General features: G+C 39.3%; 1 protein-coding gene across 7 annotated transcripts in view; it reads left to right on the top strand.

Moving 5' to 3' along the window:
- The window catches only part of ago4 (argonaute RISC component 4), a 35,015-nt gene that overhangs the window by 3,785 nt on the left and 5,656 nt on the right, over positions 1 to 25,574 (top strand). The window contains exons 2-19 of one of the 7 annotated variants that reach the window (XM_079590948.1): positions 3,349 to 3,523; positions 3,876 to 3,996; positions 5,110 to 5,291; positions 7,725 to 7,861; positions 8,164 to 8,298; positions 8,538 to 8,609; positions 9,390 to 9,477; positions 9,562 to 9,709; positions 9,806 to 9,925; positions 11,163 to 11,324; positions 14,411 to 14,544; positions 15,505 to 15,689; positions 17,077 to 17,236; positions 19,666 to 19,981; positions 20,782 to 20,916; positions 21,931 to 22,032; positions 22,859 to 23,058; positions 23,890 to 23,928. In XM_079590948.1, the coding sequence (XP_079447074.1) occupies positions 3,349 to 3,523; positions 3,876 to 3,996; positions 5,110 to 5,291; positions 7,725 to 7,861; positions 8,164 to 8,298; positions 8,538 to 8,609; positions 9,390 to 9,477; positions 9,562 to 9,709; positions 9,806 to 9,925; positions 11,163 to 11,324; positions 14,411 to 14,544; positions 15,505 to 15,689; positions 17,077 to 17,236; positions 19,666 to 19,981; positions 20,782 to 20,916; positions 21,931 to 22,032; positions 22,859 to 23,058; positions 23,890 to 23,928 (2,611 nt within the window). Of the gene's footprint in view, positions 1 to 3,348; positions 3,524 to 3,875; positions 3,997 to 5,109; positions 5,292 to 7,724; positions 7,862 to 8,163; positions 8,299 to 8,537; positions 8,610 to 9,389; positions 9,478 to 9,561; positions 9,710 to 9,805; positions 9,926 to 11,162; positions 11,325 to 14,395; positions 14,545 to 15,504; positions 15,690 to 17,076; positions 17,237 to 19,665; positions 19,982 to 20,781; positions 20,917 to 21,930; positions 22,033 to 22,858; positions 23,059 to 23,889; positions 23,929 to 25,574 lie in introns of all 7 variants that reach the window. The other 6 variants (XM_079590947.1, XM_079590951.1, XM_079590950.1 and 3 more) reach the window with 6 other exon arrangements.

The following is a 25,574-nucleotide window of genomic DNA, read 5'->3' as shown; positions in this document are numbered from 1 at the left end:
ATATTAAAGCCGATAAATAATGTATTATTTCCTTCTGAGACGCTTCAGATGCGCACTGCTCAACATGAGGGTTTTTAATTGCTTGAAATATGATTGGAATCACTTTTATATTCACAACCCTAACCCTAACCCTTGTTTTTAAAGGTAAAGGTTTGAAAAAAAATGATATAAAATTTGGAATTTGATTTATCAGCCAATATATCGGTTATCGACTTTCAAATATAGAGAATTATCGGTGCATCTCTACATGAAATACACATAACTCGGTGTATTGAGCAAAACGCATGATTAGATTTTCACTTCTGCTTTGATTTGCAGCTTACTTTTTTTTTTTACTTCTCTTTTTTTGATGAAATGTTTGCTTGGAACCACCCAATGTTACGGCGTTTTACACACCGTTGATTATTTATAACTACACGCATGCACCGTACTGTGACTACAGTGTGTTCACTATCACTACTGTCTGTACTGTGACTACAGTGTGTAGCCTTTTAACTGATTTACTTACTATTTTTAAAGACTAATCACCTTTATTTATAAAGCGCTTTTTACAATATACATGCAGCTTTACAGCGATAACAGGAAAATAATGCAACAAAGTGTGTGTGTGTGTGTGTGTGTGTATATATATATAGCTGTTTTTTGATGTTTTAAAGTAAAGTACGTACTATAATATTATAGTGTGTAATGCCCAACACTTCAAATGATTTCTAGACCCCGAAGCTGTTGTTTGATGTTCTGGATCGAATGAGCAATCCAGTGCCTTTGTTCATGGGTTGTTTTACCCATAATGCAATTGAAAGCATTAGGAGAGCACATTGAGCTTTAGCTTCCCATCATGGTGTGTGTGTGTGAAGTGTAACAGCTGATTAGCCTATATATAGTGTGTGTGTGTGTGGACTCGGATGTTTCGATTCGCAAGCTCTCTATTCGATTCGATTTCGATTCCCCTCAATGATTATACATTTATACAAACCGTATATTTATAACAAAAGAACAGTGAACATGAGTGTACAAGTGATTAATAAAACAGAACCCAAATCTATATTGCAAATGCATATTGCAGTGAATAGACAGGATTTTAATGCAAGATTTAAAAAAAAAAATTATGCTGAAAATTGGACGAGTCCGAGTCGCATGCCTTGATCGATCAGCATCAGGTTATTATATTTTAAAGATAAAACGCACATAAAATCTCACAGCATTTGCTGTAACATGCAAGCCTATGAACACTGGAGGAAAGCTAATACTGGCTTTCGGGTGATAGATGAATAAATATGGGGAAAAAACTCGATTTGTGGCCTTTGAGAATCGATTTTGAATCGACCACATTTTAAAAAAACGATTAATCGAAAAATATATATTTTTGCCCAGCCCTAGTGGCCAGTGTCCACCCCAGCCGTGTGCATCTGGGGTTCAGGGCTTTGTTGGCGTGGGGGTAGTATGTGGACGAGGGGGGTGGGGGGGCAGTTTGTGGACGAGGGGAGTGGGGGGGTAATGGTGGACGGGACGGTTTAGAAGCTCCAATTGTTCTTCCCGCCGCTTGTCTGGCTAACTGGAGCGTGTCGTGTGTGTGAGGCTTCGACCCCTGCAAACCCAGCGGTGTGACCAACGGGTGCCTCGGTGCGCCCCAATAAACCAGCATCCCCCAAACACAGGACAGTTTGAAATGAGGAAGTGATGTTGCATCGTTTGAGGCCGTTCCTGCTTATCAGCGTCCAATAGGGAGAGCCCTGTGAAATCGGATTGATTTAAAAAAAAAAAAAAAAAATCTGTTTATTATTCCCAAATTCTGTTTTCCGTTTTAATTTAATGGATAAATGTTAGTAATCAGAAAGCATGTCTAATAAATTCTTACAATTTAACTAATAGTTTAACAAATAATTTTTAGGGCCCAATAAAATACATATTCCGTTTATATTTTTCCCAAATTCTGGAATTTTTCTGGATTATGGATATATATGTATATATAAATGAAGGGGGGGAAACAGCTCAGATAATCTGGATTCCATTTTATTGGTTTAATTCAATTTTAATAATCAAAAAGCTTGACTAATCAATTGAAGTCATGAAACTTTAAACATTTAATAATGTATCATTATGTATAATAATAGGCCTCTATGAAATGTTTTCAGATATTCTGTGTTGTATTTTTGTTTGTATACAAATTTATTATCAAAAACGCTGGTGCTAAAATAAAAGCATGCATTTATTTAATATTTTATAATGTAATTTAATGAATATTAATAATTCCTGCACAACAGAGATTGTGCGTGTAATAAATGCCCTGCTTTTGATCTGTTCATCCAAAATATGCAAAATTCCACATTATGATGTAAATTCCATTTTTACTCCTGAATTCTGCATTTCTGGTTTTCTGGAGAAAATCGCTGGTCCCTAAATGGCATTGAATAAAATTTCCATCATGTTTGAAAATGTTAGATTTTACTTGTGAGTTAGTGTTTTAGCAGGCAGGAGTTTGTGATGCCATGGTCCCCCCCACCCCACCCCATGTGACCCTGCTGCTGTCTGTCTGCGCTGGACACACACACACACACACACACACTCTCTTTTGTCTGATGGCTTGTGTGGAGGCGGGACACATGATTGGCTGTTATTGTTCCTTGTTTTATCGGTGTGTTTTACTCCACTGGTGGGTTAAAGGTCAAGGTGGCTGTCATGTTGTCTTGAGTGGCTTGTATCGACGTCATTGCCTGTCGATCACTCTGAAAGCCCAACCTTGTTTTATCATGACGGAAAAGGGCACGTCGGTGCTGGAGCGGATCACACAGCTCACGCTTCGGATCATTTCCGTTTTTTGAGCCTCGGATCAGAAAATAAATACATTTGTGAAGGGTTATGTAACTTTGCTTTTCATTTATTACTTAAAGCTCACTTGAAGTTCTTCGATACCACATCTAAAACTACTAGCCTAACTGATGAAGTTCTTTAAAACAGTCAGTAATAAAATAACAAATACACAAATTACAAGCAGAGATGAAAACTAAATAACAGTCTAATAGTATTCAGGTACAGAAATTAATAATTAAACTTCAATGTAAAATAACACTTTGTTCACTGTGGAATTTAAATCTAGTTTCATCTAGATAAAAGCTATATATATATATATAGTTTTTTATTTTTTTATTAATGTTTGTGTCCGTTCAAGGACAAGGAAGCGCAAAAGAGGAATCAGTTCGGTGTTTGGAGAGGTGTGTGTGTGTGTTAACGCGCAGGTCCAGATTTACGTTTAAAATGGTTTAAATGTGTAAATTGGCAAGTGTTTAGACACGTCCAAATGCTAAACTTTCTCTCTCTGTGTGTGTGTGTGTGTGTGTGTGTCCTCAGGCCCGCCTGCTGCTGCTCCCTCCCCCTTCCAGCCGCCGCGCCGGCCCGGCTTGGGAACGGTGGGGAAACCGATCCGCCTGCTGGCCAATCACTTCCAGGTGCAGATCCCCAAGATCGACGTCTACCATTACGACATCGACATCAAGCCCGAGAAGCGCCCCCGCAGGGTCAACAGGTGAGCCGTGACCCCTGACCCCTGAACCTCCACAGAGACAACACTGTCAAAATCAGCATCTGCATATATATAATATTAAAACGGCAGTATAATATGATGATCTGATGATCAAGACTTATCATTATTGTCAACACTGGAAACTGTCATGCTCACCAAAGAATCCTGAATATTTTCTTTAGATATAATATAATAATTTTATGTATATACAACAAAATCTGACTTACCCAAAACTTTAGAATAATTCTGCATTTATTTATTTAGGGTGTGTATTTGTGGAAACTGAGAACCGTAATGCTGCTGTAATTAGCAGTTTCAGTGATGTGTTAAAGTTTGTGTTGTGTGTTCTTCACAGAGAGGTGGTGGACACGATGGTGAGGCATTTTAAGATGCAGATCTTCGGGGACCGGCAGCCTGGCTACGACGGCAAGAGGAACATGTACACGGCACACCCGCTGCCCATCGGCAGGGACAGGGTAATGAGAGCATGCACACACGTGACCCTGGACCACAGACCCAGTCACATGACACACGGGTATATCTGTGGCAATAGCAACTATACACTGTATGGGTCAAAATTATCCATTTTTCTTTTATGCCAAAAATCATGAGGATATTAAGATCATGTTCCATGAAGATATTTAGTAAATGTCCTGCCGTAAATATATAAAACATGTATTTTTGTGAGTGAATGCAGCACAATCGTGAACATAAATACACAACTTTAAAGGAGATTTTCTCAATGTTTACTTTTTCTTGCTCCTCAGATTCCAGATTTTCAATAGTCTATCTCGACCAAATATTGTCCTATCCTAACACACCACACATCAATGGAGAGATTATTTATTCAGCTTGTATATGATTTATAAATCTCAATTTAAATGTTTTTTTACCTTGTGACTGGTTTTGTGGTCCAGGATCACATATATGTATTTTTATTTAAAAAAAAGTATAAAATACTATATCTGGGGAAAATGTACTTAATATTTTTAAATAATTTAACCCTAGTTTTACATAGGCTATGATTTTAAACCCAAGACACTCCATTCGATTATTGTAAGACGCATAAGAGAAACATAAAACTAGGGCAATTGAATAAACAAAAGTAAATTTCCTGATTTCAGTCCGGCATTTACAACAAAAATGGAAAGTCACATTTTTATATATATATATATATATTTTTTTTTTTTTTTTTTCACAATACATATATGATCCTACATGAGGTATTGTAGCTTCTATTAACATAGAGTCCTGGACTTTATACAAGCAGAAGGCTCTTTTATGAAGTTGCTTCACTTAAGGACATATTTAATGAGATTATGCCTGAATTAATTTAAAAAATCTTGTATAATGGCTTGTTGTGTGTTGTGTTTTTATTATATTTATATGATATTTGTATTTTTGTAATTGACTTTTTGTCATGAAAATAGCTTTGAATGCTGACATGGCGTTAAATAAAATAATCTGAATCTGATCTATTAACATAGAATGGATTTAACATCCACATTTCCCCTCAGTTTATGATTATGTTATTGTCGTATATGAAGTGCTGTAGCTTCTATAACGTGGCGTGGCTTCGCCGGTTGCAGGTGGACCTGGAGGTGACGCTGCCGGGCGAGGGCAAGGATCAGACCTTTAAGGTGTCTCTGCAGTGGGTGTCGGTGGTGAGTCTGCAGATGCTCCTGGAAGCTCTGTCTGGGCATCTCAACGAGGTCCCGGAGGACTCGGTTCAGGCTCTGGATGTCATCACTCGGCACCTGCCCTCAATGCGGTAAGACCGTCTCACACAGGGCAGGTTTGGGTCAGAACCAACTCTGGTGCGAGAGCTCTGTTGGTGCGGCCATCCGAACCCAAACAAGCGAGACACACGTTCTCTTCCAATCAAACTCTGGTGCGGTTCGACTGACATATGAGTGCAACATTGAGCAAAGACTTCTAAACAACACTGTAAAAAATGTGGCTGCGATTAGTTACTACAACTTAAAATGAGTTGAGAGAACTTGCATATCCAACTAAAGTTAACTAAACGTAATATTTTAAGTCAAGCATGAACACGTACTTTTTAAAGTTGAAACAATGTTGGATTTTGAGTTGTGATAAATAATCGCAGCAATTTTTTTTTTACAGTGAAACCAAAAACAGGATGTGATGTCACAAGGTGTAGTGATGGGATAAACGAAAGTTTGAAGCAATTGCGCCGCAAAATGATTGATTGTTCAAAACGCTTGAAACGTGTAAAACTCGGCTCAAACATGCATACAAACACCTTTTATTGAAAGTGTAATCTATTTAATGCAAATAACAAATCAACTATTAAACTTGAATTGTGTTTATAGTGTTCTTTTATTAAATCGTAGGTCTTTTGTTTGTTTTATGTAGCGCTTGGTTAATCACAGCAATAAGACACTTTTAATGACAACTCTTTCATTAAATATCCACAAATTTATAAAAATTGATCTGAGATCAGGTAAAAATCATATATATATATATATATATATGACACATGTTCTTGGGTTTACAGAGATATCCAAAATTTTTATTCTGTAGTGAACTAATCCTTTAAAACTGACAGTGTGATTGCTAAGCGATCCAGGACTAAATGTATAATTTTCTTGAAGTGTAAACACCCTAAAATCTCTTTGCCCGTATGTGACCCTGGACCACTAAACCACACACACACACACACACACACACACACACACACACACACACACACACACACCTGGTCTGTGTATCTTGAGCACTTCTTGCGTTGTTTTTGCCTCTTCACGTCGACTCGCTGGCTTTAGTCCGCATTTGTAAGTCGCTTTGGATAAAAGCGTCTGCTAAATGTAAATGTAAACCCAGTCACATGACACATGGGTATATCTGTGGCAATAGCAACTATACACTGTATGGGTCACAATTATCCACTTTTGTTTTATGCCAAAAATCATGAGGATATTAAGATCATGTTCCATGAAGATATTTAGTAAATGTCCTACCGTAAATATATAAAACATGTATTTTTGTGAGTGAATGCAGCACAATCGTGAACATAAATGCACAACTTTAAAGGAGATTTTCTCAATGTTTACTTTTTTTTTTTTTTTTTTTTTTTTTAACCACCTTGATACCAGATTTTCAATAGTTGTATCTAGACCAAATATTGTCCTATCCTAACAAACCACACATCAACGGAAAGCTTATTTATTCAGCTTATTACAACAGACCCTTGTGACTGGTTTCCAGGGTCACATATATTAAACAGTGTATTATTTTAAAAAAAGAAAGAAAAATTGCCCATAACTGTGCGTTCACACCGGACGTGAATAGCACGTCAAATTCGCGCCTGCCGCGCCTAGTTTGACGCTTGAACATTTTGAATGCATTTGCGCGTCCAAAGCGAAAAGGCGAAATCCACTTCTTCTGGGAGAGGCCAGTGCTAGGCGGGAAATTTTAAAATACTACTGTTATTGTGTCACGAAATGTAGTTTTAAGAGTTGTTCAGTCGGGAATGTAGTTGTTTAAAGCTCAAATCTGTGGTTTATTTATAAAGATAGCGCCTATTTAAAGAATGTGATCTGACGTTTCGGAGTCGTGAGATCCAGGCGATCAGCGGGCGATCAGCGCTCATGTGACCCGCTGGAGCCGCCGCACCTCGGCTAGTCCTCCTGACGTCTGCCGCTGGTGAACTATAGAAATTCACAATCTATAGCTTCGGTTCTATTATATGAAACATACAAGTTAAAATACATTAATGACTTGTTATAACGTCGGTCAAACGACTTCTTTAATAAACGCTATGTGAGTTTTTCTTCATCTCATTCAGAAATGTAGCCGATGACTGCAAGTGTTCAGCGTCACATTCATAGTTAACATCTGAACACTGTCATTCCTTCTTTCACGCGGGAATTTAGTCATTACAGAATAATTTACGCAGAAGTTCAGATTTTTCAACTCGGGCGGCAGATGCGGATTCGCGTCAAACGCGTGAATGCACAAAACGCACTACATAAAATCATTCACGCGTAATGCGCCAGACGCTCATTCGCGCCGCAGGAATTTTTCCGCGCGTGACGCGTCTTTGCATTGACTTAACATTGAAATCACTCGCGCCTGACGCGCTATTCGCATCCGGTGTGAACGCACCATAAGACTGGTTTTGTGGTCCAGGGTCACATGACGTGTGGTTGACACAAGCTCTTCTCACCGTGTGCTGCAGGTACACTCCCGTGGGCCGATCCTTCTTCTCTCCACCAGAGGGATACTATCACCCGCTGGGAGGAGGGCGCGAGGTGTGGTTCGGCTTCCATCAGTCCGTCCGGCCGGCGATGTGGAACATGATGCTCAACATAGATGGTGTGTTCTGTCTTCTCAAGCTTTCTATGCGTTACTAGCCATTTGTTAACAAACAACCAATTGTTCATTACTTCAACGAGCCTTAAATTATTACATTGTTTATATTAATAAATTTTTAGCTAACTATGATTTCTGAAATGCATAACTTAGCCAGTCGCCTCTGATAACAGAACACTGTAAACTGTACTGTGGACTTTTTCTGTAAAGCTGCTTTGAAACTGTGTATTGTGAAAAGCGCTGCACAAATGCATTTAAATTGAATTGTGTATATTGATTTTTGTTTGTTTTTCCGCACACTCCAGTGTCCGCTACTGCCTTCTACCGAGCCCAGCCCGTCATCGAGTTCATGTGTGAGGTTCTGGACATCCAGAACATCAACGAGCAAACCAAACCCCTCACAGATTCACAACGTGTCAAGTTCACCAAGGAGATCCGAGGTGAGGACTGGAGCAGGTTCATTATGTCATTTATTGTTCAAAAGTTTGGGGATTGTATGATTTTTTTATATAGAAATGTCTTTGAAGAGGCTCTTCTTGCTCATCAAGGCTGCATTTTATTTGATCAAAAATACAGTAAAACAGTAATATGAAATTACAATTTATTTATTTAAGTACTTTCAATTGTAATATATTGTAGAGCTGCACAATTACCAATTGTCTATTAAACTTTTGACAAGTACGATCACAGCGAACATTGGGATCTGAGTTGGCGCTGCCGCTGACCCAGAGAGAGCAGGTGTCATATATAGGTATGAAACAGCTTCACAAACAGTCTTTTTTTTAACCACACAGTATCATTATTTCTGTCTTGCAATCATTAATAATTACGTTTATAGTCGGGATATAAACACTGATGTTTACAGTAGCGATCAAAATAGAGTACATCACCTTTTGAAAGTAACTTGACGCTTCAAATAAAGATTGTTTCAATTCCATCGTTACACCAGTAGGTGGCGACAAGTGACCGTTTGTCATTGAATCATTCAAGAGATTCGTATAAAAACACTGATTCATCCAGTTATGAAGTCTTTGAGTGAGTCATTGAATCACTCACTCAATCTGATTTAAAAAATAAGTATTTTAATTAAATATTTTGAAAATGCATTTAGTAAATTACACGTTATTTTGTTTAGTTGTCTGTTCAAAATCGAGATCTCTATTTTAAACAAACAAACACAAACAAAAATCATAATTCTCTATTAATCCAGAATTGTGCAGTTCTAATATATTGTAAAATGTGTTTTATTGCTATGCAAAGCTGATGTTGAAAACGCTTGTGCTGCTTCATATTTTTTTTTGTGGAAACTTACTTTTATTTTTTTCAGGCTTCTTTGAATAGAAATGGAATATTTTGTAACATTATAAATGTCTGTGCTGTTGCTTTTGATCAATTTAATGCATCCTTGCTGATTAAAAGTATTTTTTTTTAAATTATTATTTATTTTTTAAAGTTGCACTACATCAAGGGCCAAGACTGCTTAAATTCTGGTTGTGTGTTGATTGCTGAGTTAATATCATTGTGTGTTTAGGACTGAAAGTGGAGGTCACACACTGCGGGCAGATGAAGAGGAAGTACCGTGTGTGTAACGTCACGCGCCGCCCAGCCAGCCATCAGACGTTAGTGTCTCTCACATTTTATCAGTGTTTGCAAAAAATGTATGCATTATTATTATTAACCCACCAGTTGCATTTCCTCTGCAGATTTCCTTTGCAGCTTGAGAACGGGCAAGCGATGGAGTGCACCGTTGCCCAGTATTTCAAGCAAAAGTACAGCCTGCAGCTCAAATACCCCCATCTGCCCTGCCTCCAGGTGGGGCAGGAACAAAAGCACACCTACCTGCCCCTCGAGGTGAGTCTTGCCCATCATATGAGATGCTTTCACACACACATATATGTATATATACACAGAAATGAATGTGATCACCACTTGTCTGGTTTCCTCCAGGTTTGCAACATAGTGGCGGGACAGCGCTGTATAAAGAAGCTCACAGATAACCAGACCTCGACCATGATCAAAGCTACGGCCCGCTCCGCCCCCGACAGACAGGAAGAGATCAGCAGACTGGTTATTATTATTATTATTATTATTTTTATTATTAGGGATGCACGATATATCGTCCACCATATCGGTATCGGCCGATATTTGTTATTTTTTATGTGATCGTAATAATGGATTATTTCCTTCAGATGCGCACTGTTCAACATGATGGTTTTGAATTGCTTGAAATATGATTGGAATCATTTCATAAAAGGAAAATCCAGTTCAGTGCAACATGTGCAGCTCAAATCTGTCATATCGGCTACATGACATTATAATTGTGTGCTTGGGACGTGGCTTTTAATGATGAGACTTTTGTTTTTGTAATCAGGCTCTCAAAAATGTTATAAAAATTTAGATTTAGATTTATCTGCAAATTTATCGGTTATCGGTATTCAAATATGAAGAATTATCGGTTATCGTTTCGGCCAAAATTTTCGTATTTGCATCCCTAGAATTTTATTTTTCCGGTCGATAAATAATGGGTTATTTCCTATATCTGAGACGCTTCAGATGCGCACTGTTCAACATGATTGTTTTGAATTGCTTGAATTATGATTGGAATCACTTCATAAAAGGAAAATCCAGTTCAGTGCAACATGTGCAAGTGTGTCGTATCGGCTACATAACATTATAATGAGAACATTATTATAATTTTGTGCTTGGGACGTGGTTTTTAATGATGAGACTTTAGTTTTTGTAATCAGGCTCTCAAAAAGTGTATAAAATTTGTATGTAGATTTATAGGTGAATTTATGATCGTTATCGGTATTCAAATATGAAGAATTATCGGTTATCGTTTCGGGCAAATGTTCGTATCGGTGCATCCCTAGAATTATTATTTTTTCGGTCGATAAATAATGGGTTATTTCCTATATCTGAGACGCTTCAGATGCGCACTGTTCAACATGATTGTTTTGAATTGCTTGAATTATGATTAGAATCACTTGAAAAAGGGAAAATACAGTTCAGTGCAACATGTGCAGCGCAAATTGGCTACATAAAATTTTAAAGAGAACATTATAATTGTGATTGGGATGTGGCTTTTAATGATGAGACTTGTTTTTGTAATCAGGCTCTCAAAAGATATATCAAAATTTGGATTTAGATTTATCGGCCAATATATCGGTTATCTGCTTTCAAAAAAAAATAATAATATCGGTATCGGACAATTTCCATATCGGTGCATCCCTAATTGTTAGTGAACTTGATTCATAATGTAACTTGCCTGCTTTCACCACTAAAGCTCCTTGAATCGTTGCAGGTGAAAAGCAACAGCATGGTGGGCGGGCCCGACCCGTACCTGAAGGAGTTCGGGATCGTGGTGCACAACGACATGACCGAGGTGACGGGCCGGGTCCTCCCAGCGCCCATGCTCCAGTACGGGGGCCGGGTGAGTACGGACACTGGGAGAGACTGTAGCAGGGTGAGTACTGGGGCTCGGGTGCGGGTGTGTGTGTGTGTGTGTGTGTGTGTGTCGTGTCGTGCGTAGGGCTGGGTATCGATTCTGATGTTTCGACTCAATGATTATAGATTTAATAGAAATCCTATAATGATAATAATAAAAAAACTGTGAACATAAGTTTACAAGTGGTTAATTAATAAAAAGAAATTAAGAGCCACAAACCTGTATATTAAACTTTATTTTACGTACATTAAAACAGAACCCAAATCTATAATGCAAATGCGTACAGTCAATAGACAGGATTTGAATGCAAGATTTAAAAATATATATATATATTTGAAAGATAAAACGCACATAAAATCTAACTGCTTAATTGAAAATCTATTTGTTTGCCCAGCCCTAGTCGTGGGGTGAATGGACCAACCCAAGGAATGATGATCCGACTCCACTGGTGTGTTCAGCAACTACTCAGATGGGGTTGAGGAACTCAAGTCTAATGCAGTTAGGAAAAAAAAGTCCCTCTGTGGTGTAAATCCAGCTTTAATATAGTTTATGTGTGTATGTGGAGTTATTAATCTGCTGTAACACACACATGTGTAAGTTCATAAGTGGACAGCATTGCTGAGTATTTTCTGCTTAAAACTGCAGTGAACCAAAGACAGTCTCAAAAACACGGCTTGTGTTTCTGACGTCACAAACTACCTTATAACCAATCAGATCAACGTGTGATCGTCAACCAGTGGATCTCTGAGTGAGTGAGTGAGTGGAGGCGGGGCTCATTTGCATATTCATAGAACCGCGCATACTAAATGAGGCAAGGGTGTCGAGTTACATTCAAGATATTTTAAAGCATGAATTTAAGGGAAAAAACATTTTGGTGATCAAAGATGAGTTGTAAGGGATAAAATTGACTACAGGGGGACTTTAAGACTAAAACTGTGCGTAAGCATCTCATTTTAACGAGATGTTACTCATCAGTAGAGAAGCGGCATCATTTTTCATCTTAATATTGGGATTTTTTAACCTCCCAGTAGAGTCTGATCTTCATTCCTGTGGAATATCCTCTTGAGTGATTGCTCTCTCTTTGCAAACGGCTCAATTTAAAATTGAGTTATTATTATCACTAACATCTTGCTTGTGTGCATGTTATAAATGCTTTTAAATGAAATGTGTGCTTCAGTCTTCAGGGAATCTTGATGGGTTATAATATAACATAATATAGTATAGTATAATATATAATTATATTTGATTTGTTTATATTATTATTTTTTATTATATATGATTATAGTATATTTTATATAATATTTTTGATTTATATTATTTTTGATTGTTTATTTGATTACATATGATCATCAAAGTTATACATGAATTATTCTTGTCATCAACTTTGAACTTTTTTGATCCACTTCAGAATTTGATTATTTGATTATACTTTATTAATAGGTCAACAGTTTCAATTCCTGATGTTTTTAAATCGCAATAGTTTTTCTTAAACCCTGAACACTGGAGTTATTCTTTACTGTGTTAAATTCAAATGACTCCTGTATTCTAGACTAAGTTCTTTATAACTCTTTACATTATTAAATCATTCTGTGTTTAACCAGTAAGGAGGTTGCATGTGCTGCTCTCTGGTAATATGGTGCGTTCGAGTTACGATGTGGGAAGTCGTGTTTACGACGTTCAAGTCACTTTCGTCGGAGTAAGATGGCGGAGAACTTTCTCTTAATTACACACAAATACAGCAAGCTTCTTAAACTCTACTTCTAGAAAATGAAGAACAAAGAAATGTGCGTCAGGTGTACTTTTGTTTTTTTAATGTTTTTAATTAATTTATGAAGCCACTGCACACTTTATCGTCACATATAAAAGAATCAGCTCTTGAAGCTCCGCCCCCTGTGCCGGGAGCAGCAGCTCATTTGCATTTAAAGGGACAGACACAAAACCACGTGTTGCTCCCCCTCAAATTTTAACATGCTATATAATAATATCTGTGGGGTATTTTGAGCTAAAACTTCACACACACACTCTGGGGACATCAGAGACTTATTTTACATCTTGGGAAAAGCGCATTATACCAAAAGCCAATCAGAACAGCGTGTGGGCGGACTCTCACGGCGAGTGCACAGCCAATCAGAACAGTGTGTGGGCGGACTCTCACGGCGAGTGCACAGCCAATCAGAACAGTGTGTGGGCGGACTCTCACGGCGAGTGCACAGCCAATCAGAACAGTGTGTGGGCGGAGTCTCGCGGCGAGTACACAGCCAATCAGAACAGTGTGTGGGCGGAGTCTCGCGGCGAGTGCACGGCACCAGAGAGTAATCTCGACGGCACTCGCAGGAAAATGGAGAAGTACATAATCAAATGCACAAATATTACACCATTTAAACATTATTAAACATACATAGGCTACTGAGTTACTAAAACTATCTTTGTCGAATAATACACTTGTTTCTTCACAGTTTGAACGTTCTTGTTTCCATGTGTTTCATTTCAAGATCTGAGGTGAATTATCCATTGGTGCTTTTACAGCTACAAAGCTGGAGCACTAAATGATATTCAACGTCACATGACACGCTTTTAACATTAAATAAAGCACATAAACAGCGCCTGAGATTATCAGTGCCACACTTTGGGTTTGTTCTTCCAGCGTGACGTCGCAGAAAAATAGAAACTGCTTATAAAATAGATTCGTCGCGTATCGCCGCCGCGGCTGGTTAGGACAAAAACTGATTAACATAAAAATATGCTTTTATCGCACGGCGCGTGTAGTGAGCACACGTGTTACGAGATGACTTGAACGCACCATTAGTCCAGGCCTGCAGAGATGGTTGTGTTGGGTTGTGTGGGGTTTGATGGGTTGTGTTGGGTTTGATGGGTTTGATGGGTTGTGTGGGGTTTGATGGGTTTGATGGGTTGTTTGATGGGATGTGTTGGGTTTGATGGGTTGTGTTGGGTTTGATGGGATGTGTTGGGTTTGATGGGTTGTGTGGGGTTTGATGGGTTGTGTGGGGTTTGATGGGTTGTGTGGGGTTTGATGGGTTTGATGGGTTGGCATGTTGGGTAGAGAGCCGAGGGGTTCACTAAGAGTGTAGGGACTCTCTCCTCAGAACAAGACGGTGGCCACGCCTAACCAGGGCGTCTGGGACATGAGAGGAAAGCAGTTTTACGCCGGTATCGAGATCAAGGTTTGGGCCGTGGCCTGCTTCGCCCCGCAGAAACAGTGCCGAGAGGATCTGCTCAAGTAAGCATCGCTCAACTCTATCCGAATCTCAGGGTTCGTACGACGTGCTTGAAGTACTTTGACTTTTTACAATTCAAGTCCTTGAAAAACCCTGAAAACACACATTCATGAAAAGGTTATATATTGTCTTTCAATAATTCAAGCATTTTTCATGAAAGTAGTGTGTAATTTATTTAAATGGATATTTATGCTCGTATAATAATTGTATCCAAGTATATGATACAGCTTTCATTCTTCAGGTCAATCATATTAATGGGAGAAAAAAATAATTTTAATAAGAAAGGGGCTTAGTATCTTTTCAATGGTTAAAGTTACCGCAGTTATTCCATGTGTTGCTCTAATAAAAATAAAACAAAATGATACAAATAATCTACTTATCAAACAATACTTTTTTAGAATTTGATAGATAATAAAGATGAGATCTCTCATTGTAGTCCTTTAGTCAAAGTAGTGCTTAAAGTCTTAATTTGATTTCACAGTGTCTGTACGAACCCTGTTATTGCCTTTTTATAATGTGCTTTATTTCTCCGTTGTTTACACTGTTTTTCATCAGCGATTATATAGACGAAATGAAAAAGACTGAAGATGATTTTAATTAAAAGACGACTTTTGTTGGTTTAATTTAAAGTGACCTAGATGCCTTAATTTAGTTCATTGAGACTTAAAATTTTAATCTGGTTTTAGTTTAACGAATAACCCTGGTCAAGATGAGCTTTGTTAAAGTTCTTTCAAACCTGTATGAATTTCTTTCTTCTGCTGAACCCGAAAGAAGATATTTAGAAGAATGTCGGTAACCAGACAGTTGTTGGACCCCATTGACTTCCATAGTATTTTTTCTAGTGCAGAAGAAAGAAATTCATACAGGTTTGAAACCATTAGAGGGAGAGTTAATGACAGAATTATGATATAATATTGTAAGTGAACTATTCCCTTTAAAGATTATACGCTGTGTGTCTTTAGGAGTTTCACTGACCAGCTGCGCAAGATCTCCAAAGACGCAGGGATGCCGATCCAAGGCCAGCCGTGCTTCTGCAAATACGCCCAGGGCGCGGACAGCGTGGAGCCGATGTTCAAGCATCTCAAGATGTCTTACGTGGGACTGCAGCTCATTGTGGTCATTCTGCCCGGGAAAACCCCCGTCTATGGTAAAACGACTGGAAGCAAAGGCATTGGGGTGGGAATCTTTTGGAATCGATTCCTGAGGCGACGATTCCATTTAAAATCAAATTTCGATCCAATAGATGCGTTTTGATTGTTTTGTTACTTTTCTTATTTGACTGTGGTAGACCGTTTAATGGGTCTAGAAGGGAACATAATTATAGTATAAGTCGCAACAGTCAAAAAATGCGTCATGAAGAGGAAAAAACATTTATAAGTCGCACTGGACTATAAGTCGCACTGGACTATAAGTCACATTTATTTAGAAATTTATTTCACAAAATCCAAGACCAAGAATAGACATTTAATATGGAAAGGCGAGTTATTCAGCTCCACAACAGCACACAGAACAACAGCTGAATAGTGTCCGGTGTGTTAGCGTAACACATTAACAGTTATTCAGCTGCACATTAGCATAAAGAACATATACCTGAGGCTGAATATGCTAAACTAACATTAGCCAGCGAGTCCAGCAAGTTACCGGTCAGCAAGTTCACCAGCTCCCGATCTCACTCCTCAACACTGAATACATCGAGTTCTTCCTCGGTGTCGCTTCTGAGCAACTCCGCTAACTAGAGCGCCCTCTCACGGCTGCAGACGGTAATGTTTTCTCTTGGTTCATCTCAGTCAGTATGAATTAATTTTGATATATAAGTCGCACCGGACTATAAGTCGCAGGACCAGCCAAACTATGAAAAAAAGTGCGACTTATAGTCCGGAAAATACGGTAAATGCGAACCTTGAAATTTATTTAGTTTGTCTTCCCATTTTAGTCAACCCAATATTATAAAACAAATGCTCTTTAAGCTGACTATCATAAGTCTTCTGTAATAAAGCAAGGCAGGCAATTTTTATTTTATATATTAAAAATAGGAACAGAGCAAATTACAAACAATAGGTCGCGTATAATAGAAAAATATACGAATTAAATAAACGTTAAGTTTTTAAGGTTTTAACATGTAGTTAGAAATACTACCGAAATTAATCAAATGTAAAAATAAAACGCTGTAGGAATTATATACAAATTGATTCATAATAAGGATAAAAAAAGTGATTCAGTCAAAAGAGTGTTTTTATGAACATTAATGAAACGTTTAGCAACAGTTTGAGGCTGCTGTCCCTTTAAGAGTGACTGCACGGATATAGTCACACATCCGATTTTCTCCCATTTGTTTCTGATTTTGAGTCCTCATCGCATTGAGTCCTTGTTTCGCGGCTTATTGTGATTAACGTCAATAACTTTAACTTCACAGTACTACTTAAAGTTAGTTAAAGAAGTGTAACACTTTATTATTATTTATTACTTCGTACCCCTAAAATAAATCTGAGGGGATCTGCCGCTGTAATGCTGAAGTTGTTGTTGTGCGTCTCCAGCGGAGGTGAAGCGTGTGGGAGATACGCTGCTGGGAATGGCCACTCAGTGCGTGCAGGTGAAGAACGTGGTGAAGACGTCTCCTCAGACGCTGTCCAACCTCTGTCTGAAGATCAACGCCAAACTCGGGGGCATCAACAACGTGCTGGTGCCACACCAGAGGTGGGTTCTGCGATAGGGGTGTTTATTATGCTATAAAGGCTATTGTTGTCTATTGTACTTCATATTGAAAAGAAAAGATTCAGATCTTTGAGTTGCAGTTTGAACGAATCCCCTTTTTTTAAAATTGTGATTCAGATTAAAACATCAAAAGTAAATGAGTGTGGCCCAAACAATGCTTGCATAAAATGTCAATTTTTAGACCTCGCCTAGCAACAGGATTGAGTATCATAGGACCATATTATGCCCTTGCTGTAGTTTTCAGGCTCGACTAGAACAGGTTTTCCTGCTTGAATGTTGATTATTCTCCTCATATTCTCCATTGTTGCGGCTCCTTACTTCCTGTCTCTATGAAGCCCCTCCTTCTGAAAAGCACACTGTGCTCTGATTGGTCGGCTGGAGCAGTGTGTTGTGATTGGTCGAGCGCTTCGAGTGTGTTTGGGAAATGTCTCGCCCCTTACCATAACCGCCAGTTTAACACACTACTGACTAACTCAACCAGGCCCCGCCCCTTTATTCTGCGCATTAATTATTATAATGAGGAATATTGTGACGTGTTCGTAGAAGAAACTCGAGACTACAATGGAGGCGTTTCAGGAGTTCAGAAACACTGACACTGATGTAGAGAACAACTGGAGCTTCCTCATCCTCAAACACTAATCTAGCAAATTATAGACCCATTTCAAATCTTCCATTTATGTCTAAAATATTAGAAAAAGTTGTGTCCGCTCAACTGTGCTCTTTTTTGCAAGAAAATGACATCTATGAAAAGTTTCAGTCTGGATTCAGGCCGCACCATAGCACTGAAACTGCGCTCGTTAAAATCATTAATGATTTACTTTTAGCTTCGGACCAAGGCTGTATCTCAATACTAGTTTTACTTGATCTTAGTGCTGCGTTCGATACTATAGATCACACAATACTCTTAGATCGACTACAAAATTATACTGGCGTTCAAGGACAAGCATTAAGCTGGTTTAGATCATACTTATCTGACCGCTACCATTTTGTCTATTTAAATGGAAAAAAATCGATCATAACTTCAGTAAACTATGGAGTGCCGCAGGGATCTGTGCTAGGCCCTCTATTATTCTCAATATATATGCTGCCACTTGGAAATATTATAAGGAAACATGGAATTAGTTTCCATTGTTATGCTGATGACACTCAATTATATATTTCATCACGGCCGGATGAAAACGCTAAATTATCAAAATTGACAGAGTGTGTTAAAGATATAAAAGATTGGATGACGCGTAATTTTCTTCTATTAAATCCAGACAAGACGGAGGTACTACTCATCGGTTCAAAAAACCGCCCACAAAACCTCTCACAATACAACTTTAACATAGTAGGATGTCCTGCTACTTTATCCTCTACAGTAAAAGACCTGGGTGTCATACTAGACTGCGACCTGTCTTTTAAAAATCATATTTCATATGTTACAAAAACGGCATTTTTCCACCTTAGAAACATTGCTAAGCTACGTAATATGCTATCAGTTTCTGATGCAGAAAAGTTAGTTCATGCATTCATGACCTCGAGACTAGATTACTGTAATGCTCTATTAGCTGGTTGTCCTGCATCCTCAATAAACAAGCTACAGTTAGTCCAAAATGCAGCCGCTAGAGTTCTTACCAGATCAAGAAAATATGATCATATAACACCTATCTTATCATCACTACATTGGTTACCTATAAAGTTCCGTATTAATTATAAGGTATTGTTACTGACTTATAAAGCCCTAAACGGCTTAGCTCCAGTTTATTTAACGGATCTTCTATCGCCCTATAATCCATCGCGCTCTTTAAGATCGCTAAATTCGAGGCTTTTGGTTATACCTAGGATATCTAAGTCCACCAAAGGAGGGAGAGCATTCTCACATTTAGCTCCAAAACTCTGGAATAGCCTTCCTGATACTGTTCGTTGCTCAGAGTCGCTCTCCCAGTTCAAAACTAGATTAAAGACGCATCTCTTTAACCAGGCATTCATATAAATGTTTTAATCTTACAGTTAAATCCGGCCTCTAGTTCATAACCGCCAGAGGAGAACTGGCCCCCGACTGAGCCTGGGTTCTCCCAAGGTTTTTTTTTTTTTCTCCATTAGGTCACCTGATGGAGTTTTAGGTCACCATTAGGTCACCTGATGGAGTTTTTCGTTTCCTTGCCACTGTTGCCTTTGGCTTGCTCAGTTGGGGATATTCAATTTAATGAATCAATCAATATTACTATTGATTAGCATTACCAAACATGGACGTTTTATTATTATTTTAATTTAATACTGTGAAGCTGCTTTGATACAATCTGTATTGTGAAAAGCGCTATACAAATATTCTTGACTTGACTTGACTTAAAGAGAGATCTACATGAAGCATGGGTGCTCTTTACTGCATCGACAGTGAGGTAAACTTGACGTGTGTGTGTGTGTCCCAGGCCCTCGGTGTTCCAGCAGCCGGTGATCTTCCTCGGGGCCGACGTCACGCACCCGCCGGCGGGCGACGGGAAGAAGCCCTCCATCGCTGCAGTGGTGGGCAGCATGGACGGGCACCCGAGCCGGTACTGTGCCACGGTGCGGGTGCAGACCTCACGCCAGGACCTGTCCCAGGAGCAGCTCTTCAGCCAGGAGGTCATCCAGGACCTCACCAACATGGTGCGGGAGCTCCTCATTCAGTTCTACAAGTCCACGCGGTTTAAGCCCACGCGCATCATCTACTACCGCGGGGGGGTTTCTGAGGGCCAGATGAAGCAGGTGAGCACAAGAAGAGACTGGTTAACGAGACTGCTCACCCAAAAATGTAGATGCTGTCATTAACTCAACCCCGTTTAGTGTATTTTTAATGAAATCTGAGAGATTTCTGTCCCTTTGTTGGAAGTCTGTTCACCCAAACTGTGGAATCTTGTTTCCGCCACAGAATAAAAAATAGATAATTGCGACTTTTTTCTCTCACAATTGTGAGTTTACATCTTTTTATCTCAGAATTGTGTGATATAAACTCGCAATTGCGAGAAATAAACTTGCAGTTCTGACTTTATAACACACGCAATTCTGAGAAAAAAAGTCAAAATTGTGAGATAAAAAATCGCAATTATCTTTTAAAATGTTTTATTCTGTGGCTTCCATATGAAACCCACTTCAAAATGTTCATAAAGAGATTGTAAAGCAGAATGGTTTAAGTCTTCTGAAGAGATATGATCACTATATGATGAATAGATTCAGTTATAGACTTTAATTCACATTGATCAATGAACATAAAGCGAAGCTCCACCATACTTTATGCCAAGAACGAACCTTCGGTTTGCTATATTTAAATGCTGTAAAAATCGCTCCCGTTTCATTAAAATGACTTAATTTGGTGAACAAAAGTCTTATGGATTTTTTTTTTAATGACATGAGGCTGAGAAAATTATTTTTTATTTATTTATTTGGGTGACTTATCCCTTTAATCCAAACTCCAACTGCAGAGATGATATTTGAAAGAATTTTTGAATTTATCATTATTTTTGTTCAGTTTTTCTTCTTCGGCTGATCTTGTTAATGGTCTTGTGCAGGTCGCCTGGCCAGAGCTGATCGCCATCAGGAAAGCGTGCATCAGTCTGGAAGAGGATTACAGGCCAGGAATCACTTACATCGTAGTGCAGAAACGCCACCACACTCGACTCTTCTGCTCCGATAAAGCCGAGAGGGTGAGTCTACAGATGCTGGTCACTTCATCGGCTCTGTTGTGATGAGCGCTGGTGAAGGAGTCGTCCACTTCAGAATTAAAATTTCCTGATCATTTTCTCACCTCCACATCATCCAAGATGTTAATGTCTTTCTTTTCGACTGAAGAGAGGAACACACTCCAGATGTTCTCCATATAGTGACTTCGAAGGTCCAGATGTGAGTTTCAGCTTCAAACTCTCTCACGATCCAGCCGAGGAATAAGAGTCTCATCTAGACAAACCAGCCGACATTTTATATAGAAATAAACATTATATACTTTTAACCACTAATGCTGGTCGTGCACTCGCTGTGATGCGCCACACATGATGTAATCAGGTTGAAAGGTCAAGCGTGACGTCGACGGAAGAACAGACCCAGTGTTTATAAAGCCAACATGCAAAGACTGAGTCAAACGCCATTTACTAAACAAACAAACAAATAAAAGCTAAAACAACGATGTTGGACGATTTTGAGGTTGGAGGAGAACATGAGTTTTTCGCGGTACTCTACATTTCTGAACCAGAACACGCGTGACCTTTCAACCTGATTACATCATGTGTCACAGCGAGTGCAAGACCAGCATTTGTGGTTAAAAGTATATAAATGTTTATTTCTATATAAGATGTCCGCTGGTGTGTCTAGATGAGACTCTTATTCCTCGGCTGGATCGTGAGAGACTTTGAAGCTGAAACTCACATCTGGACCTTCGACCCGCTGGACCGTTGAAGACACTATATGGAGAACATCTGGAGTGTGTTCTTCACACACCTGCATTTCTGTCCCACTGAAGAGAGAAAGACATGAACATCGTGGATGACGAGGGGGAGAGTAAATAATCAGGAGATTTAAATTCTGAAGTGAACTAATCCTTTAAGTGTGCACTACCATTCAAAAGCAATTCAGAGCAACGCACCCAACTATATAAACCAAGGACTGATAACATGTATGCCAGATTTGGAAGTGAATGCAGTACAAGTCTGTTTGCATTGCCTCAGGTGGGGAAGAGTGGGAATGTCCCAGCAGGCACTACGGTGGACAGCACCATCACACACCCCTCAGAGTTCGACTTCTACCTGTGCAGTCATGCTGGAATCCAGGTGAGCAGACTTGATGAATTATCCAGTGTTTGTACACGGCGCTTAAAATACTTGAATTTGACTTTTTGAAGTCCTGGAAAACCTTAAAAACAGCAATATTCCTGAATGGTTCCTGAAAAGTGCTTGAATTATTGGAAGACATTGTATATATGAAATAAGCGTTATTTTTATTTTTTTCAATAAACATGAAATATTTTAAGTCAAAATTAGCGCTGCAGCCCGTCTGATACATATGCTGCATATGATACACATGCTTGGAATAATGAGAATAAATTATTTTGTAATGATATCCTATTTATTATTTGATTATTAAACCTCCAGTTTAAAATGGGAAGATAGACGCGCTATAGTTTAAATGTTTTTCTGTGTTGCATTTTATCTCAAAATAACACATTCCTGCAAATTGTACCAGTTTGTTTTATTAGTAGCCTATATTTTATATTTATCTATAATCTTTATTTATTTATTTGAAAGATAATGAAGATAGTTTAATTTATGCTGTTTATACATTAGTACGAACTCTTTCTCTTCGATTCTACGTCTATTAAAAAATTAAAAAGTACATGTACTGCGTTAGATTAAACTGGGAAGGGTCATAGCACTTGCATATTGTCCTATTGTTAGTTTCACTGCTTCTATTGTTCTCATTTAAAGCGTCTGCTAAAAGAATAAATGTAAATGTTTGATAAGTGAGATCTTTGACTGTAGTCCTTGAAAACCACAGAAGTAGTGCTTACAGTCCTGGAATTTAATTGAACAGTATCTGTACGAACCCTGATTATCCAATTGTCCATTCGTGCATCTGCGTTTCCTCTTCCTCCCATAGGGCACGAGCCGCCCGTCTCACTATCACGTCTTGTGGGATGACAACTGTTTCACCGCCGACGAGCTGCAGCTGTTGACGTACCAGCTCTGCCACACATACGTGCGCTGCACGCGCTCCGTCTCCATCCCCGCGCCTGCTTACTACGCCCGGCTCGTGGCCTTCAGGGCCCGCTACCACCTCGTGGACAAGGACCACGACAGGTACGTCAGCACGAAAGGAGGAGCTGCCTGTGAAGTTAAAGGGATATTCACCCAAAAATGAAAATTAGCCTGTGATTTACTCTCCCTCAAACCATCCTTGGTGTATATGGCATCCATCCGTCATAAAAGTGCATCCGTCCATCATAAAAGTGCATCCATCCGTGATAAGTGCATCCATCCGTGATAAGTGCATCCATCCGTGATAAGTGCATCCATCCGTGATAAGTGCATCCATCCGTGATAAGTGCATCCATCCGTGATAAGTGCATCCATCCGTGATAAGTGCATCCATCCGTGATAAGTGCATCCATCCGTGATAAGTGCATCCATCCGTGATAAGTGCATCCATCCGTGATAAGTGCATCCATCCGTGATAAGTGCATCCATCCGTGATAAGTGCATCCATCCGTGATAAGTGCATCCATCCGTGATAAGTGCATCCATCCGTGATAAGTGCATCCATCCGTGATAAGTGCATCCATCCGTCATAAAAGTGCATCCATCCGTCATAAAAGTGCATCCATCTGTCATAAAAGTGCATCCATCCGTCATAAAAGTGCATCCATCCGTCATAAAAGTGCATCCATCCGTCATAAAAGTGCATCCATCCGTCAAAAAGCACTTTTATGAAGTTGTTCATATACACCTAGGATGACTTCAGGGTGAGTAAATCATGGGGTAATTTTTTAATTTTTGGGTGAACTCTCCCTTTAAGAAATGGATGTTAAAGAGGACATACGAAGTCTTGATTTTGTTTTTGGGCTCTACTAGAATAGGTTTTCATGCACGAATGTTCAAAAAAAGCAATATTTTTTTCCATATTTGACATAGTTGCAGCACCTCTCCTCCCAGTCTGTCAGTAACGCTCTGGTGAGTTAACGCACTGCTTAACCACCCAGTACGATGCATCGTTGTAGAAGCTAACTAGCTAGACTGTTTCCCCCTGTCGTTTGAGCCACGTTAGTTCAACCGTGTAGAACTGTCGTTAATGACATCACGTGCAGGTGTTCATTAATATTTTAATGGAATGAAAGATAGAATGTGCTGAGTGTTAGCTTGCTTACTGTGTCCACATGTCATTTTAACAAGAAACCGCTTCTAACCACAGCTTGCAGGTTTGCGATGCTGTTTGCAAATGTTTGGTTTCGGGAAACGCCAAATCGCTCAACTGTTGGAACGACGGAACTTGTGACCATAGTTGGTTGATGCTTTTGTGAAACGCACTCCTGTTTACTTCCTGTCTCTATGAAGCCCCTCCTTCTGAAAAGCACACTGTGCTCTGATTGGTCGGCTGGAACAGTGTGTTGTGATTGGTCGAGCGCTTCGAGTGTGTTTGGGAAATGTCCCGCCCCTTACCATAACCGCCAGTTTAACACACTACTGACTAACTCAACCAGGCCCCGCCCCTTTATTCTGCGCATTAATTATTATAATGAGGAATATTGTGACTTGTTTTGACCAATTTTATGTTTTGTTTTGGTTAATGGGGATTGAAGGAGCTTCAAAAATGATAAAGAAACGGGGAATAGTACAAGGGAATAGTTCATAATCAAAATTAAAAACAGACCAACATTTTTGTTATTTTCAGGTAAACCTCCGTCATATGATTTTCTGCCATTCGACAGTCCCTGTCCCAGTGTTACTTATTGTTGTTTTATTAATATATTTGGAATTTGTCCTTTTTCATGTTGATTTTAGTCATTTCATTGTGTGCTTTTGTCTTATATTGCTACTCCAGTTTTAGTTTTTCTATAGGTTTATGTCTTTAGTTAGTTTTAAGGTTTCCGTCAGGCTCTTCACATATAGAACTGTGCAGTAGTGGTTCCCATCATGGGATCATTTTATAGATGCATATTTAATTTATTAATTTCGTTTTAAAAAATATTTTATTATTTGAACCTGTTTCAGGGAGTTCAGAAACAGTGACACTGGCTACGGTTACATGCAACCAAATAATCCGTTAGTAATGGGATTGACGGCTCAATCGGACCAAAAAGCTTCATGTAAACGCCTTACTCCGACTGAGCTCGATCCCAATTACATTTCGATGGGATTGAAGGGGGTTTATTCCTTCTCTAATCCGTTCGAGAGAACATGTGAACACTTGATCGGATTGAAAAACGAAACTGAAAGGACTGCGCATGTGCAATAACGAAATGGCGCAATGACGTGCAGGTGGCGCAATGACGCGCGGAAATAGCGCAACGACGTGCAGGTAGCGCGGAAATAGTGCAACGACGTGCAGGTAGCGGGGAAATAGCGCAATGACGTGCAGGTAGTGCGGAAATAGCGCAACGACGTGCAGGTAGCGCGGAAATAGTGCAACGACGTGCAGGTAGCGCGGAAATAGCGCAATGACGTGCAGGTAGCGGGGAAATAGCCCAATGACGTGGAAATAGCGCAACGACGTGCAGGTAGCGCGGAAATAGCGCAACGACGTGCAGGTAGCGGGGAAATAGCGCAATGACGTGGAAATAGCGCAATGACGTGCAGGTAGCGCGGAAATAGCGCAACGA

The sequence above is a fragment of the Phoxinus phoxinus genome (genome assembly GCF_949152265.1).
Source record: "Phoxinus phoxinus genome assembly, chromosome: 19".
NCBI classification, from domain to species: Eukaryota; Metazoa; Chordata; class Actinopteri; order Cypriniformes; family Leuciscidae; genus Phoxinus; species Phoxinus phoxinus.
The sequence above is the reverse complement of the archived record's forward strand: the minus strand, read 5'-3'. Positions and strand labels throughout refer to the sequence as shown.